This window comes from Vollenhovia emeryi, unplaced genomic scaffold (assembly GCF_000949405.1).
Source record: "Vollenhovia emeryi isolate VEMERY1.0 unplaced genomic scaffold, V.emery_V1.0 DF939202.1, whole genome shotgun sequence".
Classification (NCBI taxonomy): Eukaryota; Metazoa; Arthropoda; class Insecta; order Hymenoptera; family Formicidae; genus Vollenhovia; species Vollenhovia emeryi.
In genome coordinates, this window is record NW_011967164.1 from 486931 (window position 1) to 510466 (window position 23536).

A 23536-nucleotide genomic window follows, 5' to 3' on the forward strand; every position below is an offset into this window, starting at 1 on the left:
GTAGATTCAAAGAAACGTGATTTCAACGTGTCTCATTTGTTTAACCTAAATAAATCTAATCTCTCTTTTATTCTGGGTGTGTCCTCGCATGTTTTTAGAAACAATTTTTTTCAGATAAATTATTAATAAAATAGGTGTTAGTTAATACTTTCTTGTATCAATCTTATACTATTTACTCGACTTTTTATTATTTTCACTCATCAATTTGACTATTCAAGCAGGTACGATTTAGGCAACCTGTTTCCTAGATCGTACCTTTTGCAACATGTTACAAAAAGACTTATAACAAATTAATTCGTTAATAACTATGAACAAGGCTTTGATAAGACAATATTAAAATGAAATATTAACAATTCTTCAATGTCGCCAGCGATAATTAACAACGTCAGTGTTTTCTTCACATTTTTAATAATACAGAAAATTTATTGCGAAACGCTGACGTGATTAAAATTAAAATTGATGCTAATTGTTAAAATAGTAAAAGATTAGCAGAGGCAATGTGAGCCGTCACCTGCGTCGTCCATCACATACATAGACCGAAACGTTCAATCTGTATCATGTTGTTACCAATCTTAAAATATATTTTATACTGGAACTTGTTTGAATAATTTATCACCCTCGTTCAGGTGACGGTTCACATTGCCCCGACTAACCTTTGACTATTTTAATTATTAACATCAATTTTGAGTTTAAAATTAATTTGTTATTAGGGAAACGTTGAACGTGTGTAATAATAGATGCCTGAAACGTCATACTACAATTTCCAACGGTTGTTTGCGTACAAACCAGTACCAACTGGGATATATAATAAATAATACCGTAAGTGGTATGCATTCGACAACTCTCCCCTAAATACTCGTAATCGCATCGATGTTATAATCCTCTACCGAAGCAGGTTTTTCGCACCATTTGTTCTTTTATTGAAACGATAGGGACTGATACTTTTTCACGATAATTGTCCGCAATTATCATGTTAATTCTTTACATTAATCGAAAAGAATTCTTACTTTTCTCAGCTTCTACTTGCTCGCATCTTTAAAACCCTCAGCAGTTCGTATCATTAAATCCTCGCGTAATTGTAAGTTTGGATGCCTAGTTTTCCGACTTTTTGAAACCTTCGATCCAAAATCCTCATCAGGTAAAAATGTCTAGTATATTTTTTTACACCTAAAATCTAAACCCGGAAGCATCTCCCGATAGAGGAATCTTCGGAAAATTAGAGAATCGCATTCCCCAAAAAGTAGGTATATAAATTATATTTATCGCCAGCAGTATGTGACGTGCCGCGCATATTTGTGGCGCATATCGTTGCATTCACGCGGAATTTATCGCAGGACGTAATTGTTACGTTCCACACAACGATTGAATCGCGAGCATTACGTTTTGCCGAAATACACAGGCAATGCAATTCCATTTGGCTGGCGCGTTATCAGTCCACCCAGTGACGACGCAGGTCCGGCATTAGTTAATGATTATAGCCAATTAAATAATTACGACTGCGACGATACGTTTTTACGAGCGCCAATAGGGGATAAACGTTCGGTTAAACGCATCGCTGGTTATTGTACGCGACGATAAGGGAAAACAAGATATTGCGCGCGAAACTCGCAGGCGATTTCATTTAAAATTGTACTCGGACTTAATTAACGACAATTTTACACAATTATACTTCAATTGAGTCAATTTCTTCTCCCTCTTTCATTTTTACTTAAATTGTATCTACATTGTTAAACAAAATGCTCCGGAAATGCGCTTTTAACAGCTGGAAGAATGTAATGGGCCCGACGAGAAGACAAACGCCGATCATTCCTGATTTTCCAATAACCCTCTTGCCACGTTTACGTAAATAATAGACCTGGAATTCCTTTTGTATATAGGTAGTGAACGAGTATACGGACTGGGAGCGAACAGTTCAACATCCTGTCAACACGAAGGATGCGTGTGTACAGGCGTTGAGCGATGCGCAGTTCGTGGCGCCGCTCGTGCAAACCGGAGATCTCTTCACCTTGAGACACACCAAGAAACCAAACAGCCCCCACATCGCGCCGATCCTCGACAGCGAGGAGGAGCCTATGCCCAAGACTTACTTTTACGTGTTCGACTATCAGATGAAGGACGGCGATTATCCTCAGGTAAGCGAGACTAAGAAAAATCGCAGACCGAAATGCACGGACTAAAGTTCACCGCATACTCCCACTTATAATTGCATTTTCGCAGAAAACGCAATTAAAACTCAGTTAAAATCAATTCGGTAGCGCGATGCGGTCTAATAAATAAATCTCGAGTATAATTTACTTTTATTTATTACGCTATACCTGCAGTCGCGATTTAATTGAAAACTTGTATAATGATTATAAATCCTGGAGTCATAAATTAGTTCTGTGCCATTTCACGCTTCATAAATCAATTCCACTTTTGTGTCGCTCGAGACAATTGTTACAATTTATCACAGAAATTTTTTAAATTATCTTAATATAAGGTACACATAGCCGGTACAATGGCACGAAATTCTGCGTTTACATTGTCTCTGCAGACTACAGGCTACACACGCATTTGACGAGTCAACTAATTTTCGGGCGACACCGTCCAATTATGGATTTTATCTCACTTTTGTTCCGTATCCTTCAATCGCGGCTCGTTAAAATGATAATGCTTTCCGCTCCCGCGGGTGCTTAGCTTCATTAACAGCAGTACGCGGCAAGGATGCAAGTTCAGCAAAGGCAATTATTCGTTTGTTGGTGGCGCGGGATATTCTCATGTAGCCGCGTGATGACTGTTTTCCTTCTGTCTCTCCGCCATCGTCCGTTCGCTATTGCCGGTTCAAATTATCAGCGTGTTTATGTTCAATTATGCACAGATTACACTACATGCGTGGTGTTACATTATTGTTCTCCACCGCGATGTGCCGCGACGCCCCCCATTATCAGTACGGACGCAGGCTCTTTCCGGGAAAATTCAAGTGTGTATGCGTACTACAACATTATTTTCGCAAAATGTTTCATAATAAATCACGCGATTCCTCCGCGCAAGTTATTTTCCACGTGCATAAAGTCAATTTTGCATTTCCAAAATTTGTCCGCGTTTTCAATTAATAATATTTTCACTTTGCTAAATGATGAAGTATTTTGGATGAAAAGAAATTAAAAGTGTCAAGCTCTACAACTATCGTTAAATTATTGATTTTCTAGAAACAACTTTTTTTTATGCTACTTTCTTATCGTACTGTTTATTGCGATCGAATTAATTTCCAACGGGTTTTCATCACCTAAATTCGCCACGCGGTAATTCCATCGGATCAATCATCGATCGACGAGTGGTTGATTAGCAGTAGATGGCGGTGCGAGGGAGACTCCACATTTGCCGAGGAAATTCCGTTGAGTAAATATGTACGGAGATCGCGTCGGTAGAATAATCAGTCGAATCGCGAGACTATCGCGCTGCCTTCCGTTGTTTGTGATGCTGTCCCAGCCCGGTGGCATCTAACATTCTGCCTTTATCTCGCGGGACGCATCTCCTCTGTTATTTGCTATCGTAAAACAGATAGAATCCTTCTCCACCTGGCTGCATCCATAATTACTCTGAATAAACAGTTACAGGTTAGCAACATTTCAACCATTTCACTCGTGATTATCCTGGTACGTTAATTATTGATTCAGTTAGTATCCTTTTCTACCCGGACCGCATTTCATCAGGATGCGTTGTGAGAAATTCCTGCTTATTGCGTATTATCGAAGCAGCGATTTAATTATTTCGAAATATACATTTCACTTTGGATAAGCAACGCATTCTGCCATAATAAAGTGGAACTGACACCTCTCTCCCAAGTTAAAATGTATTCCATTCGCTTCCTCCCGTCAGCAACGATTCTCCTTTTTTTATTCAGATAAATTAAACTTTTTTGCATTAACAACTTCAGTGCTTTCATTGACCATATCTGGCCGCCTGGATTCGACGAGATAGGCCATTCGACCGCCTAGAGAGTAGGAAAGTCCAGGTTCAAACCCTGAGGTAATATTTTTCGCACAAAATTTTCTGTATTATTGAAAATGCCAGATATGGTCAATAAAAACACTAAAGTTGTTAATTACTGCTGGCAACATGAAGAATATTCTTGTTAGATTCTTTATATTGTATATTAGCGGCGTTATAATAAATTATTCGACTCTCATTTACTCCGCCGTCGTCCGATGCCTCCTAAGACTCCGCCGCCGCTCAGATTTTCTCGTTGCGCACACGCGCGTCACATACACTCGCGGAGATATAGTTAATTATCATCGCGCGCGTACTAACGATCGGAATTACGATCGGGTGTAACCCTTCCGTTGTTAACTACACGTCGCACGCACTTCGTCACGTTTTACGAAATAACGTTATGAAGAAACAGCACGAACAAGCTACGATCGCACGAAGCTGCGAGCTGCGAATCGACATTAAACACGAATCTCGAACGATAGAAGATTTACATAAATCGCATTGTATAAATTGTTTTTAAAATTGCATAAAAATTACGTAAAAACATTGTATAAATATCGAATACAGTACGCGATTATTACGGTTATCGAAGCACCGAATGGTATCACAACTGTATTAATTAAACGTTACTCGACACGACGGATAAGTCGTACAAGATGTCTCTATTTCGATAGATAACCATCGTTGGCGAGACAGTCAGTTAAGCCAACGGCACGCGATACTATTTTTCGTAATGAATTGCTTACAAGAGCTAATCAGGATTTAGCCTTAGGTCGCCTGATCTAAAACACTGCGTCCTTATTGGCTCTCGTGAGCGATCCAGTGTGCCGTTGGCTTTAGAACGCGAGCCGGTAATCGCTAATTGTTCGCGCGAGACAAACGTAATAAAAATATTTCACAGCACTTGTCGCAATCGCGGCTCGAGGCAATGCGTAGTAAACACGGAGCCGATCGGCGCCGTTCCGCTCGATTGCCCGCATAATAATACAAAGACCTCGGTACGCCGCGTAATTGTTTTTTTGCGCGTCAAGCGCGCCGCGACTTTCAGGTATGTTTATAATACGCACGGGCGTTTCGTGGAATTACCTGTTCGGCGAGGCGCGCGGAAAACAATGCGTACTATCACCGCGCGCCCGTTATCATTCGCTCGGCGAAGCTCGCGCGGGTAGCACGTACCGCTTCGCCGCTCCGCGTGTCTTCGCGTAGTCTTTCGAGACGCGGTCGCGAGTACAGATACATACGTAGAGTCGCACGAAGCGATGGAACCTCGTGTCTTAACGCGATCTTTCACGTCGGCGATTCGTCGAGACCTTTCCGCGCCAATCCGAGATTCGTCCGTTACGCGGGCCCTCACGGGAAACCGAGCGGTCCGGTAATTCTCTTGGCGCGTTCTTCTTGTTTCTTCCCTCGTTATTATTCCGTCGCGATGCAATCAAGTGCGTGCCGCGTGCGATTAGCAAAGTGCCGCGCGGTCGTATTCCGGTGATTATTACGCGCGCGAGTGTAATTAACTATCGAGTGTGTTACGCGAGTGCAACGGCTGAAAGAGGCTGAGAGGAGAAGGAGGCCCTGGGAGGCATCGGGCGACTGCGGGACGAGCTTGGGGTGAGTAACTTATCATTTATTCGTCATTCGGCTTGCGGAATTTATCATTTATTTCCACGCGTCTGCGTTCTGTCTCGTTTACTCAAGAGAGCACTCCGACCCCCAGATCTTTCGAACGCAGGCTCTTGTCCGACACAAAAATTCATCTATATTACACGCAGGCTGGTGTTACATTTGTCGTACGACAAATTTTTTAAGTGGGTTGACCGGCCGCGAGGTAGTGAAATTCTCGAGTGTCTAGCAAGGCTTTCTATTCAGCAGCCAATCAACAGGCTTGAAAAGCTTGTCGTATACGACAAATGTAATATTAGCCCTACGGATGTAATTATATTAAGTCGGCTTGTTTACTGAAAATGATTACTACATGCTCTATTTGCTCGTTCCAAGATAGTAAATAAGTCGATTGAATAAAAACAGAGAACTTGAAAAAGAAAAGATCCCGTTGCTTGCGATTAATATCCGCAAAAATAGGACGAGCGCGGAATAAACGCAGATAGCTTTCCCGTTTGCTTTATTTTTACGAGCTCTCTTCGGCCATATTTTATTATATCTTATTTAACACCGTGGGATTAAGAGCGTCCGTTGGATATGTTTTGCTTATGTTGTTTGGGATAAAAAAAATGCGAGATATAAATACGGATGAAAAATACATGCGTTTTATCATACGACAATTTCTTCCTCCGGGTACGAACAAACGCTTTGCTAAGACGAGATACACACCCCACCATAGAGAGATAATAGGAAGATTCGATTTACGATGGTGCCGGCGCACGTACGTCGAATATAATAAGGATGCCATCGCGTCGTTTGCAGTCGACGCGCTTCTCCTGACAGCCATTACGAACCCAATCCTATTTCAATTTACACCAAAATTATTTGCAGAGCTAATATCGATTGGTATCCGCCTCCGCTCTTGGCTTTTATTCTACCAAATTTTTCAAATGCTTATTGCTCGATAAACTAAATAAAAAATATAAACGGTAAGAAAAGAAATTGTACAGTAGATGAAGCTCGAGTTTACGTAACGCTTTTCACCAACAGCTCGTGAAAGAGAGCATCGTGTAAAATATTTTTTAAATATTTAATAAACCAACTTGTCGTCTCTGTCACCTAAGCTAGTCGAGTTAAAATATTTTAACTTTACAAGCTGCTAGTATCAGCTAGTGTTTCTTTTTTCTTGCAAAACACCGTGCGAACAACAAATTGCTCTTAGCAACTAGTAAAAAATGTCGGATAATTAAAAAAAATATGTTCGCTAAACTATATTTCAATTATATTTATACATAATGAATAGAAAGAGATTCGTGTGTTAACATTCTGGTAAACAGTTGTACATAACTCACGCTTTGCTATCTTTATTTCATTACACAACGATAAACCAAATTGATGAATGTATCAATCTCACAGTTTCATAATTTACTTTGATAATTGGAGCTGATAATATTAATTGAAGTACAGTCTGGTGACGAGGATTTAAAAGAAGAAAGGCAATTAAACGGTCGTACAACGTTTTCAGGATTGGTTCGTATTCATAGTCCGTTCATAATTGTATGGCGGTCGCGTACATAGGCCAAAGGACGAGAAGGTTTCGTCGATGTGTGAGCAGCACGAAATATTCCAGTCATGTCACGCGCGCCATATGCACGACAACGCGCCACCGCGTTTGTTCACAATACAATTTTCCTACTTTTTCACATGCGCCAGCAATACCCTGTCCTGCGGGCAGGCATCTTTCCGTTCTCTTTACACTTGTACCTTACACTGCCTGCAAACCGATTTTTCAATAGTTCCGAAGCAAATCGTATTAAGTCGTTGAATTCCTCAAAGTCTGTGAGCATTTTTAAAACGAAATTTGACTTCGGGAAATTTTATCTGATAAATAAAAGTTATTTTCGAAAAATTTATCTTAATAAATCGGTTTTTAAAGACCACGTTTTTCCACCGTTCTGTTAAGCTTTCGAAACTGAGCAAAGGCCACGAAATTTATTACACTTTTGTTTAGGAACATATTCGAGAAAAGAAATTAATATTTTAGATGATCAGGATATCGTCTTGTGCGATTCGTAAGTCGTGAAGAGATTAAATGACGTTTAACTCGCGCGTGCATAATGGAAATTAGTAGGAGGCAGGAAAGCAGCTCGCGACGAAGCCATTTTTGCGTGTTCTCGCCGCGTAAGGGCGAGGAGAAAACAAAACGAAAGAGATGGCGAACCAGTTTCTCAAGGATTCGTAAATACTCTCTCGAGATAGCAACTTGTAATCTACCAGCAAAGTGAAAACAGACATTGCCGGTGGGTCGCAATCGATCCTACCGGGACGAACGAAATTCATCCCGAGGATCGTTGGGGGATTTGCAAGGACCCATCGATACGCAGAGGATTTGCGAAGCCGACGTTCAAAATCTATCAGCTCGCGCGCCACCTCGTCCATTCCAGGATGCTAGGCTGCTCGCGGATCCTTTTAAAAGGTTCTCTCGCGCTGTAATTCGATCGAAGACGATTTCCTTCAAGCAGGATTCACCGCGGGGAAGAAAATTTTCGTAAACCTTCGCTAAGACGATCTGTAATCGCTCCGATAGTTAAAAGGTCGTGTTCTACCGCAGTAATAAAAAAATCGCATTCTACAGTGATATTGGGTGAAAGTGATATTGTAACAGTGACTTCTCTCTCTTTGAAAACAATTTCCGTTCTTCACAAAATGTTAAACAAAAGCTTCATTTAAACACGCCTCTGTGCTTTTGTACAGCGGCCGCCTGGCTTCTTCGCAACAATGTTTAATCGCATAATTAGTATGAACGTTTTAACGAGCACGAAAGTAACTGATCGATACATTGACGGGGAACGAAAAAGAATAAATGAAAATGAAACTAGGAGGATTTTTCCATGTCGAATCGGGGTTTCTATTGCGCCACTCGTCGTGATTGCTATTTCTCCATCTCGCGCGAGGAAAATGAGAATACGACCCCGCTTTGCAGTTCTCTCCTCCACCGCTCGCCCAAAGAGAGGTTGATAGGAGCGAAGGAAGGAAACGAGGCAGGGCAGAGGGGTGGGAAGCAAGGTGGAAAAAGGCATTACGGGAAAACCTGCCCTCAAAGCCCTGCGTGCCGCAAAACACATCCTTTCCCTTTAGAAAATCCTTAAATAAAATTCTTCTGTTAGGATTATAAAATGCCTAATGACCGATTTCAGCAGTCGCTCAGTCAAATAAAAAAATAACTTGTACTATTGATTCTATGTCTCAACTTTTTAATGAAAAAAATGGTTTTTCCATTTTCTATATGATTATTTCTTGGGAAATTTCAATAATTCCACGATGGAAATATAATTCCATTTAAATGTAAGACGGAAAAATGAACACCGGCCACGTAAACACAAAGCTGAACATTGCGTAAATCTGAAAATATATTGCATTACTGTCATTTTGCAAAACGGAAGATGTTGAAGTGCTCATATCTCATTATTTGTCTCTGAAATTGTCTCTTCGGCAATTTCAGCGAGATAGAAAAGAATTGCAATTTACAGTGCGTTAGAGATCCCAATTCTGGAGTTAAATTATACCGTGATAGATGCAAAGAAACTGAAAGATGATGAAAGGAAGAATCGAGAAGACGATGAAACGAATTATTTAATTAAAGCTATCCGATATACGGTCTCGAAACCGGGCTTCCTCCACTGTCGCGACAATCCTTTACCGGCTAATTGGGGAGTACCCCGTCTAATGAGCGAAGAAAGGAGGGCAAAACGATGTGAAACAAAACGCCGAGGGCTAACAAAAAATCTGGAACGAAGGCTTCGCGAGTCCCGCGTGGAGATTATCCGTTTTGTCCGATTTCTTTCTCTTTGCGATGCTTTGTTCTGAGAATTTTTCGCTAACGGTAAACGTGACCTAGCCGAAAATCCACGGTATTTATCTCGCGCGCTTGTATAATTACGACGCTCTGAAAATGAGAGAATAAATGGAAAAATAAAATAAATTCGAATACAAGTAAACAGACGTTTGATTGCATATACTGTAATTAATTTTAATTGCACAGTCGATCGACTTTAATAATCGGCACAGGAATTATTTGTTTGCATATTGTACAGATCGTTATCGCAAAGTGTAATAAAAGATTTAATAAGTTTTAATTGTTGAATTTACTGTGAAAATTGCCTTTATCTGTGTACAACTGTAAAAGAGAGCAAACAATAATGATGAGAAATACGATGCAGTAAAAGTTTTATAGAACACGTTAATAGATCCAAATTAAAGATAATATGTAAAACTTCACATTGATACGTTTATAAACTGATTTAAATATAGCATTAAATATAAAAACAGTTTTTGTACAGTTGCTAAATTCATTTTAAAAACGAAAACAAAATTTTATTTTTTATTAAATATAAACGTATGTATTCCCATAAATCATCGCGTTCTCTTTATATATTAATAATTATAATTGATTTAATTATTAATTTAAAATAAAACTAATCCATTTTAGAGAAAAGACATTGTGAAGTTTGCGACTTAATTATTTGGTCAACTCACAGCTAAAACAATAAGCAAATGTAATAAGGAAATAAGGTGGAGTGACTTTGGATAAATAAAATTATATAATTATTATATGTACGTGCACAATATGTACATAGTATTCCGCTGGTACGTTTATGTAATATAATGTAGTGAGTAAAAACTCTCTCTCTCTCTCTCTCTCTCTCTCTCTCTCTTGTCTTCATTTTTTCGGCGTTTTTCCTAGAGCAGATGCGCCAGATTGGCTGATATCTCCCAGAGATTTTTTTCACTTTGCCATGTACAGACACGCGCTGCTCGTAGCGCGCAAAACGCACTGCCGCAATAAAATATTCATCGCAAAGTTTACGGCTGTCAGCTGTCGTAGTCGTAGAGCATGGTTAACACGAGGCAGCTTAATATTCGCGCCCGCTAAAGCGCAATTAAATTATTTGTTCCTCTAAAATATGCACCGCCGCGCTGGTTATGCATGCGCTTTTCGCGTGAATACTCACACGCAACAGGTATTTATGAATGCGATTTAGAAAAATGTCCACCGATAGGCATCCTGCGGAGCGCTATAGATGATTTATGCTCCGCCATTCGTCGACTGCCACCGACGGCACGAATGCGAAATTGCATGAGATTGCCGCAGAACAGAATTAGAGGAAAGTCCCACGTTACGAGAGAGGATCCTAATACGGGACAGCGAGATTAAATTAATAGACGTCATCAGTTGATTTCGCCATGAATTTATTGCCCTTGGAGCAACGTCTGTTTAGTGGAAAATTCGTTGTTGGATTGTATAATCGTTGCGAAAAGAGATTTGTGACTGAATTTGGGTGTTGAAAACCTGCTGTCTCATATTAAAAATCTATCTCATAATCCACTTTCCTCTGTATGTAGTATCTTCAATGTTGAGTCGGAATAATAATACGAAGAAGGTAATTATTGAACGAAGAATAAGTTTCGTTTGTTTCATTTCAAGACCAAAAATCATTGACCTCACAAAATACTGACGGATTCAAATTGTTTAAGAGATTTGTTGTATTCTTTATTTTATTGGTGTAGAATTTTTCCACTCTCAGCGCTCCCAAGTTTGAAGATATCGATTATTCTAAAGCGTTAAAGTAAAACACAAGTTCTATTAATTGGTGCCTCTCATTATTGTAATATATCATTTTAAATCCCGAGATTTATCGTCGCTTGAAATAAGCCGTTTGAGGTTTCATTAAAGCGCTCAAAGATTAAACGGCGAGTGCTTACGGATCTTCACGTAATGATAAAGCAAAAGAAGGATGCACGTCGGTCGTCGGGAAACAGCCGCCAAATAGACGGCGGCTTTCAAACGGATGGCGCCATTTGGTGGAAAAAGCTTCGCCGTTTTATGGCGGATGCCCGACAATTTGCATGCTCGTTCTTCCTAGTTTTGACGGGCAAACGAGCGCCGAAACGCGCTCGTAAGCTTAGTCACAAAACGCAGGCAAGTTCGCGATCGTGAACTGCTACAGTCGCTCCGATCCAAATGGCCGAGAAAAGTGCGAAACGGCTATCAGGATTAGTAACAACCGCAGTGGTGAATAATGATCAATTCTGTCGATGGGAGAAACGCACATAAAAATTTATCCCTTACATCTCCTCGTTTCCTCCATGCAGCAAATACCGTGAAAACGCACAGCCATTTAAAGCCATTCAATCGTATTTTAATAGCCGTATATTTTTCTCCGCTAAACTTTTAATTATTCAATACCGAAAACGAAACTGTTTTAACGAAGTCATTAACTTTTCACGGATGTGTCCGTGTAAACGGTAATAAATTGCCGTTTATTTCTTTACTTCCGATTCAAGGTGGCCTTCTTTCTCGTAAAAGGCCATCGCCGGCCATAAGCGGACAAAAATTTGTTGCAAGTGCCTGGAGATGCATTTACGTTGTTCGTTTTTCATCTGATTTCTCGTGCGCGTTGGCGCACGCGCGATTTCGTACGACGCGGAAATAATAGCCAATAGAAACAATACCCTCCATTCCGACCAGACTGTGCTTGATCCACGTCTGAGTCGCCATTGTACCTCGGGGAACACAAGGATGGAAGTCGATCGCATTTCCGCCTGTTCGCTGGAAATTGCTGCGATCGTTCCGCGACGAAAAATTCGCACTGCCCAACTTTTTCCATTTAAATTTAAATCCACACGCGTGCGTTTGAGAAGAAATAATCACACGTATATCTGAAAAATCGATGCCAATCTCGCGATAATAATTCTTCAGAATTTCCCCGACGATCGTTTGGTCTCTGTTTCGTATGCAAATAATATAAAGAGGAAAATGAAACAATGTTCAGTTGCAAAATTCATAACTCTTTGACGTAATCCAAGTTTGACAATAACGAATTTCTTTTATGAGAACATCTTATTTTTCTAACAGTCAGGTCATTTATTCTTTCGAAAAATGATAGTGATTAAGACAGACGAAGGGGTCGGCATTTTTGTTGGAAAATAGGTTGCGCAGTTAATAATTGACGCCACAAATGGAGCACGTAGTTATGCGCACGGTTGTCCGCATACCAAAGGGGACGTGATGTATTACGTCAGAACGCTATTGTCACGTTATTACTCGTGTAGCTACTGTCACAACGTTACAGCGTTATCTCGTCAGCCAGCGAGATTACGATATGATAAATTAATCAAAATTAGAGCGAATGCTAATTAGCGGTCGGAATGCTTGTACACAATGCTTGTGTGTTCTTCAATATCCATTTGTATAATCCACGTTCCGTCAATCTTTTAATATAATTTGCAGGATTACATGCGTCGATTTAGGGTTTGAATCTACGTTGCAAAAGGTCACGCGTTTTTGTCGTTCTTGTTTTAGTTGTAAAATTCTGCCTCGACGTTCAATTATGCTGTAAATAATTTTTAAACGTATTCAAAGGCACATTTTATAATAAATTATTTTAGTCGTAGTAATTGCAATATAACAATAATACGAAACGGTACAATTTGCAAGTTGTATAATGCTCAGCAGTAACGAGAGAATATAACGATTCTCAATTCCTTTTTCTTAAGCGTTTGCGTCTTTTTTATGATTACATTGGTAAAGCATATTGCTATGCCGAAGTCAAGTAGCTTCCAATAATTCCAAGACAGATCTTATTGCTGTGCGCCTCAAACACCTCGCACGTCGCAGCGGTATTTAAGTTGGTTACGTTCCGTAAATAAAGCAGCCTCGTAAATGAATATTTTTCTGCATAGGCGGTTATTTAGCTTCGTATGGAAGAAAAACAGAGTGTTAATTAAATTTCTAATGCAGCGAAATTAAAACTTACGAAGCTACACTGATAGAAAAATATGTAGTATTCGAAACTATAATTGCATAGTAAAATAATTAAAGTCAGGGATATCATTTTTACTTGTGGTTGTTATTGCAATATTTGTCGTACAGCTCGTTTTGGTTTATGACAACCGTATCATAAGTTGCATGGACCAATATTGTGTCTGAGAACTATAATATTTCTTAGGTCAACCATAACTCACGTAGTTGGAAGAATTAAAATAATGTGGTTGGCTCCTAAAATGATTATAAATTATAGTGAGATTGTGGTAACTGCAACCATTTTTTTTCTATCAGTGTACATTGAGGTAAAACAGGTAAATTAAATCTCTATGACGTTAGATAATGTTTAACTCTAAATCTAAATTTAAGAGATCGGAAGAGCCTTCGCGCAAAATATTCGGTGCTTAAAGAGCGATTAGGCAAAATTACTTCTCTCGTTTAAGTTCAACGTTGCGCAATAATGGAAATTCTAAATAATCGAGAGAGGATTATCAAATTTTTGCACAAGTGTTCTATAAATTACATTAATCCCTATAAGAATTTCTGACAATCGACAATCCCCGTCGCTATCGGTACAAATGTTGACGTTATTTTCAATGGTGTCCCGCATTGTCGCTTCTTACGACGACACGGTCTAACCGAAGCACGAATTGAAATTTGCCAGCATCTGCGGAACGTCAGGAATGCCGTCGTGATCCCGTCGGTATCCTCCAAGAACCAGGGAGGTTGAGGTAAAGGTAAAGCGAAAAGGCGGAGGTCCAATCGCGTCAACGAGATTACATCGTAGAATTTCATGTTCTATCGTATTACCAAAATCAAAATCTCCTCCCGCGTTTTCGCTTACAGCCCGGTTTACACGATCCGGAGCGTCGCGCCAAGTAGGAAGCGTCTAAATAGCGTTTGCATAATCACAAAAATTTTTCGGACAGACAATCCGGAAAATGAAACTTGATTATAAATAGACATAATTAAGTTAACGCGGTGCGTTTTGCGAGACAAAATTTTCCGCGCGCTATCGCGCTTCACACGTCGTTTCGCGCTCCATTAATATTCTCTCCACTCTTGCTTGTTATTTAAGAAACGTTTTATTTTACGATGTAAACGCTTGTGTTTCCACCACCGGTTTAAATCCCAATTTTGCACGGCGAGTTTTACACGCTGCGCGCAATGAAGAAACCGTCAACGTACAGAGGAACTGATCCATAATGCATTGAAATGAAATTCAAACGGTCTTTGTAACGCGAGACATTTGCAGATAATTGGGGACTTTCGGAAACTCGTTAGAAAAATCATAAATACATTAGTCATAACCAAATCGTCAGACGACACGTTGGCTAAGAGACGCAAGAAGGCCCGCGAAGTCACTCGACACGACGCAGGCGTTCTGTAATCCTTGTCGACGTCGCTTCGTACCTGTTAAGACCGACGATGTTACAAAGGCAGCGTAATGTGGCTCGGGAGCCGCTCTTCAAGATGCGGCATTAACAGCGCGCTTCTTGCGCGTCTGCGAACTCGTCGGATTATAGTGCGCGACTTTTACGCGACGATTCCGCACGCAAGGAAGTGCGGAAAAATATTTTACGCCAGTGCCAGGCAGATATTAAGGCAACAAACACCGGCAATAAGAGAGAATTTTTAGTATTTTAATCCTCCCAGTGGAAGATGAGCAATAACGTGAAACAAAATGTAAGGAAAAAGGCGATGGGAAATAATAAAATTAAAACAAGTCGGGGAGAAATTGTGAACGGTGATAAGAAAAACGTATAAACAATAATTGCTTACAATCGTCATATTTCGCGTTTGGGATTCCTGCAAATGCAAATTTTCATCCGCTCGGTTAATCGGGAAAACAAAGGAGGGAAGGTCGCGCTTTCGAAGAATCGTTAGCGCTACGTGCGAGCGGAAAGGCGGAGTTCTAATAACGAAGAGCAATGCCAGCGTTTTCCCTCGTTCGACATTTAACCGATCTCCCTTTTCGCCTTTGTCGCGCCGGCCCTTCTCGCGGAATTGTTTTTCCCCGTTTCACGGTTACATCTCTGCTAAAGTTGTAGCCGCGCGGATCAGCAAAACTCAAAGCATTCCCCTGTACCGACAATGCCTTCTTTCCTCTCTTTCCCTTGCGAGGGGCCGAAAGAAAGAGAATATCTTAAAAGTCAGAACAGTATTGGACTTCGACAATTGTTCTTCCGTGACTATCAAATACCGGAAACTGCGAAAATGTTTTTCGGGTTTTTCAAAAAACCTGAAAAATTCTCTGCTCTAAAAGAAAATTATATCATTTTCATAATAATTGCTTCTCACATTGTCGTGTTTTGATTTGAAATTTTTTAAAGTTTCTCTTAGACTTGTTTTGTATTTCGATTAGCATATAATAACGAATTTTTATCATTTTATTTAATTATTGGAAACATGTGTTTTAAAACTATTTTAAAAGATGAAAAATATGCATTTTTATAATAATTGTTTTGTTTTTACTGGAATTTTTTTAAATTTCTCGTGGATTTGTTTCGTATTTCAATTAGCATGTAATAAAGAATTTTTGTCATTTATTTTAATCATTGGAAACATGTTTTAAAGTTATTTTAAAAGATGAAAAACACGAGATAATTTCAAATATAGACAATTCATTGATTTGTATTTCTCTTACTATTTTACCTTTGTTATTTATGTGATTTGTAAAAATTAAGCTGCACTAAGGAAAAAATTTTCTTACACCGTATTTAATTAACAAGTATGATTTATTCTGCTAACAAAAGTAGTAACTCCGAAACTTTGAAAGATGCAACTTTTCGAATTGAATTTCCGCTAAATCTCACTTTTACACGTCATATTCTTTTGACAAAGACAAAATGATTTTGGTCATTCTTTCCGGTTCATTAAACCGGTTCTTTCACACGCGTTTCTTGACGTTTGTGGATTATCCGGCGAGGTCGTTGGAAATTTTTCCGCGGGGAACAATGGTCAAGTCAAAAATGATACTACACGGTGAGTTCGCTTATTCTCTGCGAGCGAAGGCAGCTGAAGCTAGCATAGAGCTATATGGATGAAGCTGCGTACGGCAGTAAAAACGGTAACGCTCGCTATGCTTGAGATACGCGTTGAAAAAGTATAAAAGAAAGTATAGCATCGTTACTCTGCCGATGCTTTTACCAAATTCGCATTATTCAATAAAGATACCTTTTTTTTATGGTATGTTAAGTCGCACGGAAGGAGAAGACGCAAAGATGTTCAGGTCTTAGCGCACTTTAATTCTTGTGAAATCTAATTTTTAAGTTAAAATTTAAGTTGAAACAATCAAGGGCCATGTTGATAACATTTTTTATTAAGATCATGTTAACGAATTGGCTCTCGTCAATAGCATCTATTGTTCTTGAACCAGTCACAACGGCTGGTTTGTTCCTTAATCTCTTCAATATTAGGTACGTGTGAGAAAGTTGAATTTGTCGTGATAATTCGCAAATAATTAAAAGAAATCTCGTCAACAACAGCGTTTTTTTCAGCGCTTGTGCATAAAATTTGTCTTTCATTTGCGGCGTTAAATTGAAATTGCTCGGTCATTGCACTCGCAACTCGCGATTGTCGATGCCAGACACGCCGGAAGTCGACTTTATGGCAGCTGAGCGTGCGCGCATACGGTAGACGAACCTCAGGTCGAAAAGAGGAGCGAAATTGGAGCGAAAAAAGAACTGCAGAATAAAAACTAAAAGTTACGGGGCGGCCGCGAGACCTGTGCCAAAAAGGGTTGAAAGCGCGACGTGAACGCGCTCTATTCTCTTTCTATCCGCTTCTTGCTTTTTTCGTTTTAATTTCACGCCCGCGCCAATTTTCGGGCTTTTCGCAAGCGCGCGCGCGGGAGGTCATCGGCGTCGATTTATTATGTCGCGCGAAAAGGCCGGACAAATCGCTGAAAATCCATTCTCAAAGAAGATCGGAGCGGCCGCCATTTATACTCCCGGAGCTCAACAAATGCGCGAGTAATCAGAACGAGATGCGGCCATTGCGCTTGATCGCCGTCGGATGGAATATTCAATATTCCCTGATCCAATCTCAGACGCTTTTGTAACCAATCTCATCATGCCGGGCGCACTTTCCGCAATTAAGAAGAAATTCCGACTTGTTTGAAAAATCAAACCGATATCGCGGAGAAGATCGAGCTTCCCGTTCGCAATCGCATCGATCACTCGCCAGCGGATCGCCCCAGTTTCCCGCGGCATACCGGATACACCTTAATGAAATTAATGGTATCAGTAGCAGTCGTACATTGCCGGTTAGCCAACACTCTCGACAATGACGGAACCTAGTTGGCGAAACAACTTCGATAAAGCTCCGGGATTCGTTCCGACAGTGACGAACACGCAACACGGTCGTTTTGGATTCGGGTTTCTGCATTCCATATTTTACCTCCTCTCTCTCCGTTTCTCTCTCCTTCCCTCTCCATTTCACCCGTCTTCCTTTACTTTTTATTTTGTCGGATTGTCAATGCTACTTTGTGTCGTCTCGTTACCTTGTATATCTTTTACTTTTCATTTTTTCCTTGCATTAAGGGGATCCTAAAACCGTCTGTTTTATCGACATTCTTTGTTAAAAGTAGTCTTTTAATTTGCTTTATAAAAATGCAAAACTCGTTTACGGAATTAAAGTACGCAGCAAAATCTAGACTATGCTGGTCGACTTTATATCAAAAATGAAAAAAAAATGAAAATTTTACTACTTTTTGGTACATTTGACAATATTTGCTTGACACAAGAATTCTACAATAAATATATACAAAATGAGACCAGCGTACTCTAGAAACAACATATAAGAACAATATCGTGCAATTAGAACTAAGATAAAAGATTACTTCTAATAAACGCAAGTCCAGAAATCTAAGTCTAGAAGAAAAGAAACGGAGTAGAATGGCGTATAGAAATAGTTGCAGGCTTTTTCGAGAGAGGTCGCTGCCAAACAACTGTCAGATTGTCAGTAAAGCCATGGTGTTGACGATGCTAGAATTCGATCCAAAATCTCGGTCCGAGCAATGTGTAGCAAATAAAATTGCTGCTTTTTCGTAAAAGTTGCAAATTAATTGGTTATAAATTTCTCAGGCCGAGTAGAACTTGGAATTAAAAATGTCGATAATTGACGTTTTTAATTACGTCTCCTATTTTATCGACACTGATCGAGTTCGCCAGCGGCCTTAGGATCCCCTTAATATCATTATATTACTTTGTATTCTGTTCATTAGTATTTCACGCAATCCTTTTAATTTATTCCTTCCTGTACATTTGCCTGTGAGAAGGGAACATTGTTCTCTCATTCTCTCTCCCGTTCTGATTATCGTTTTCGCTCTCGCCCGCGCTCTCTTTCCCCCTGCTATTGGAGCAGCGTCTTAACCCGCTGCAGTACCGATTCGGAACTAAGCTCGTCTACTTGGTAAATGCCCTTTCGTGCGCCATTCGGCACGGACGTGTACGTACGTAATCGCCTTAGAATCGCCGATTCCATTTCAGTGCTTGCTGGAACAGATAGCTTCCTCGGCACGGCGGACTTGCGCCTCAGAGATCGATTCCGGAGTCTGGTATCACCGAATTCGTTGGTTCTGAAATCCATGAGTCTGTGATATCTGTTCCCACCAATCGCCAAGATTTTAAGGATAATAATTTATATCGCGGTACTCGGTGTCTCTGATTTCGTGGATCGCACGGTCCGCTAAAATATATTTTAACGATCGAGAGATCACGCAGCATCCGCGAATGCTTTATCCAATTTGGACCGACGGTCGTCCTTACCGTTAGCTAAACGTTCCAGCCGGAACGTAATTCTCCGCTGAAGACGCCGGTGAAATTGAATCGCATCTGACGTGTCTGCGATGATCGAGCTTGCGGATAAGCTCGCGCCAACTACGACAATTTCTAAATCCCGGACGCATTAAGCGCGATATATTTCTAACTTGTAGTCAACGCTACACTGATAAAATAATATGTGGTATTTGAAACTATAATTGCATAGTAAAATAATTATGAGTGCAAAGTGACGTAACCAATGGACATAGTGAACGCAAAGTGTATATAATAAAAAGTGGGAAATGTTTACTTCCACTATAAATACGATTATTACTATTACATATTATAGTTATTCGAAATTTTACTTATGGTTGTTATTGCAATATTTATAGTACACCTTACCAAATTAAAAGCTCGTTTTGGTTTATGACAACCATATCATAAGTTACATGAACCAATATTGTGTCTATAAGAACTATAATACAGTGTTAGGTCAACCATAACTAACATAGTTGGAAGAATTATAAAAATGTGGTTGGCTCCTAAAATGACTATAAATTATAGTGAGATTGTGGTAACTGCCACCATTTTTTCTGTCAGAGTATACATATACAGTTAAAGCGGACCGGCGGACCACGCCTCTATTTTTATCTATCGGCCGTAATCTATTACGTTCGTTTTTTCTACATTTCCGTCCAAATTAATATCATCTTTCTCTGTTTATACTGCAGAATTTTTAAACTGTGTACGATACGTGCGTATTATAAATCACCAAGTATTTTTATTTCGTTATTTTAGTTCGCGCGCACACACATATATTAAGGAACGCGAGAAAGAACGTAGAAGTCACTTAACTTTACTCTTGTTTTGTTTACAGAAGATGGGCTCGGTGCACGGCGAAGAGCTTCCATTCGTCTTCGGGGCACCATTGTGGGTGGAGGGATTTGGCCATTTTCCGAAAAACTACACGAGACTAGAAATGGCACTCTCGGAGAGTATCATGCAGTATTTTGCGAACTTTGTGAAAACTGGGTAAGTGGATTATATATATAAAATTCCATCGCGCAATCTAAATCGGTGGAGTATGGTTTAAAACTTGTTAGTGGGGAAAAGTTAAAAAGATGACCAGTGCTTGGAGATTTTAATGATTTGACAACGCCGTAATTCCACAAATGGCAATTTTGCCCGCCATCGCGACAACGTTGTCGCATACTTTTCTCCCCCCCCCCTCCCCCCCCTCCCCAGTAACTCGAACGTTTATACTTACTCTGAAAACGAATTTTAATTTCCACATGCGAGTACTATTGAAATCCGTCTTTCTTTCCTCGAATTAATCGCCGTATTCTGCACGCGCCACTTGTGGAATCAATTTGTGATGGTGGAAAAAAAACGTCGAAAAGTCTAATTTTCCATATTCATGAATGAACCAGAGAGTTCGCATAGGAGTGTAAAAGAGGAGGGAATATATCATGAACGTCACAGATAGGGGAAAAGTGGTCACGTCTGGCAAAATGAATTAGGGCGAAAATTACTGTCTGCAATTAAGAAAATAGTTTTATAATTAAATATCGCATTACTGATTATATAAAGAGATGGCGTTACCTGCCAGTTGAATGTAAAATATGATGGAAAGGGATGAGGAAAAATTAGATAATTTGTTAGAGGAATTGGAGGAGAAATTTTCATGCGCGCAATATTGTTCTCGCCGCTTATAACAATTTCAGTATTATGTACATTTTTGCGCAATATCGGAATCTACAAATATTTCGGCTCAGCAAATACACGGACACGCACGTCATGCGTATTAGTAATGCCCTGAAAAACCTATGCCGGTAAATATTCAAAAAATATATATGAAATATTCATAAGCGCAAACATAAATTCGCCCAAGTTTTGCGATCAATAACGTGTTTGTTTGCCAAAACTTCATTTTTATTGACGATCTGTTACTGTCGTACAAATATACTCTGCATTCTTGAGCTGTTTATTATTTAAAAGAACATTAATTTCTGAGTAATTGAATGAACAACATGCACGAATAATGCTAATTATACAAACTTACGAATCATGCAAATTAATAGCGTTTAATTGTGACTCAGATCCAGAGTCTTTGTTAAGGCGTCTTTATAGCAGATTGAATTTGCCTCGTCAGGAGTAGGGATCGATAGTCTCGAGGAGGTGATTGTTTCTTTTGTTTTCGAGAGCCAAAGTTTCGAGAACAGATCAGTATTGCAATATGGCGATATGTCGACGAGCAAGAGCACATCGAAATAAATCTGTGAGCACGAGTCAAATATTCAGTTTATTAGATACAGTTCACTGATATCCAAGGAAAGAGCGGGTTCCTTAAACCCCTGTGAAGTGAGCCCCCCATTATTTAAAAATTTAACTTTTTTTACGAGTTCCCTATAGTTGTACAATAGTTCCAAAGTTCTTGATGGGTTTAAGAAATAGTTCTGCCCATTAAAGACGTTAAAATGGTGTCAGTTTCTGCCTTATAAGACTCGAAAAAATTTTTGAACAGTTCCGGCAGTTCTGTTGAGAGTTCTCGGTAGCCCCCGCAGAGTTCTATCGAAAATCCTAATTGCAAAATTCCATTACATTAATACTTTTATAGTTATGCCTATTTCTGGGGTACTGTTTCTTGATTCTTCAACTTCGTTTTTTTTACTTTCTCGTACAGAATTGTTGTTAAAATGTATCAAGAACTCTAGAACTATGCGAAATTTATCCAGAACTCCATTAAAAAATTAGTTTTTACGAAAATGGGGGGCTGCGTGAAGTTAGCCCCCCATTTAAAAAATTCATTTTAACGTCTTGGGCAGAACTATTTCTTAAACCCATCAAGAACTCTGGAACTATTGTAAATCTATAGGGAACTCGTAAAAAAAAGTTAAATTTTTAAATACTGGGGGGCTAACTTCACAGGGGTGTTCCTTAATCCATCGGCGCTCACGAGTCAGGAGAATCCACAACAGTCTCGATCGAAATTCTTGCAATCAAATGTTCCGAGTTCTCGCACTTCGGAGCATCTTTTCGGAATACGATGTTCCGTAAGCGAATAACTTCTTAATTTCTTAAATCGAAATAACTACAGTAAAGTTTCAATAATACAAAATCTAAATATTAACATTCAATAATAATGCTGATAGTGTTGAACGGTCTGAAGTTTGCTACTTTAAGGTCTTATTCGGGATTATAGAAAAATTGAACAAGGGAGGGCCCCGCAGAATCGCCTCCGGATATAGCTGTTATACTATACCGAGTTAGCTCTCGTGTGTTACCTGCGTGCACGTGGGCGCGTGTGTGCGTATACGTGACTCTCGAGGCCGCAAATGGAATATCGATGAAGGTGCGGGAAATATTTTACGCAGTGAAAATTCTCAAGGCCTTGTCCTTATTTGAGAGCCATTGCGTCTCTTCGGAGACCAGGGAAATGGAACCTGTCTACCGCGCGAACATTCTTCCGCGGGAGGAGAAGAGGCCGCATTTTTCCCAGAGTAGAAGTAATATTTGAGGATACTTAATGTCTTTGGCACTTCCAACGGCGGCAACCGGCTTGAGTTTCAGACCAGAAAGTTTATCTCGTTATCTTTTTGCGCAAAATCGCACGCACACAAATCAGACGGCACCGGCGAATTTATGCTCCACGAAATAAATTTAACATTTTCAAAGACAGAGTTTTATCGTTCACCGACGATAATGATTCCACCTAACGAAGACCCCTGCGTCCGGAAGTAACGGCGCGCAGGACAGGTTGGAAAAAATACGGTATATGGATTTACATAGTAATTTAATTGGCTGCCTCCAGCTGTGCCAGGTCCTAAATAGCGTTTACGTTTTGTAATTGAGTTAGAGTTTTATTGTTCTTTCGAAATCTAAGAGATCTATCTATCTACGCTCAATGTGGATTATTCCGAGAGCGTGAAGGCACAAATACCCAGTGCTATTTATTAAATTAGCTTCAATTATGTATAGCATAATTAGTTATTATTGAACAATGTCGGCATTAATCGACAACAGCGGTGAAAGGTCGACGAGTAAAATCGAGTGATATATTTCTAATCCGTTCTTCGTCGGGAATATGCAGAAAGTTTATCTCGCTATCTTTTTGCGCAAAATCGCACATACACTGACAGAAAAATATAGTTGAAATAACCATAATTTCACTATAATTTATAGTATCCTGAGGCGCCAAACATATAGAATAGTGCTTTTTACTATGAAAAATATTCTTAATGTAACTTAAAAATATAGTTCATAAAATCATAATATTTATTTCATAAAACCATATAATTATGATTCTCATTGCTAAAATGTATTGTTAAACGGAACATCAGATTGCAAAGTAGGAGGAACTATATATTTATTGTAGGGA

At 39.6% G+C, this 23536-nt stretch overlaps 1 protein-coding gene across 1 annotated transcript in view; it reads left to right on the forward strand.

The window, feature by feature from the left end:
* LOC105561730 (neuroligin-3-like) overlaps positions 1 to 23536 on the forward strand; it is a 94905-nt gene that overhangs the window by 9303 nt on the left and 62066 nt on the right. The window contains exons 4-5 of the mRNA XM_012011968.1: positions 1878 to 2132; positions 20036 to 20190. Of these exons, the coding sequence (XP_011867358.1) occupies positions 1878 to 2132; positions 20036 to 20190 (410 nt within the window). The remainder of the gene's footprint in view (positions 1 to 1877; positions 2133 to 20035; positions 20191 to 23536) is intronic.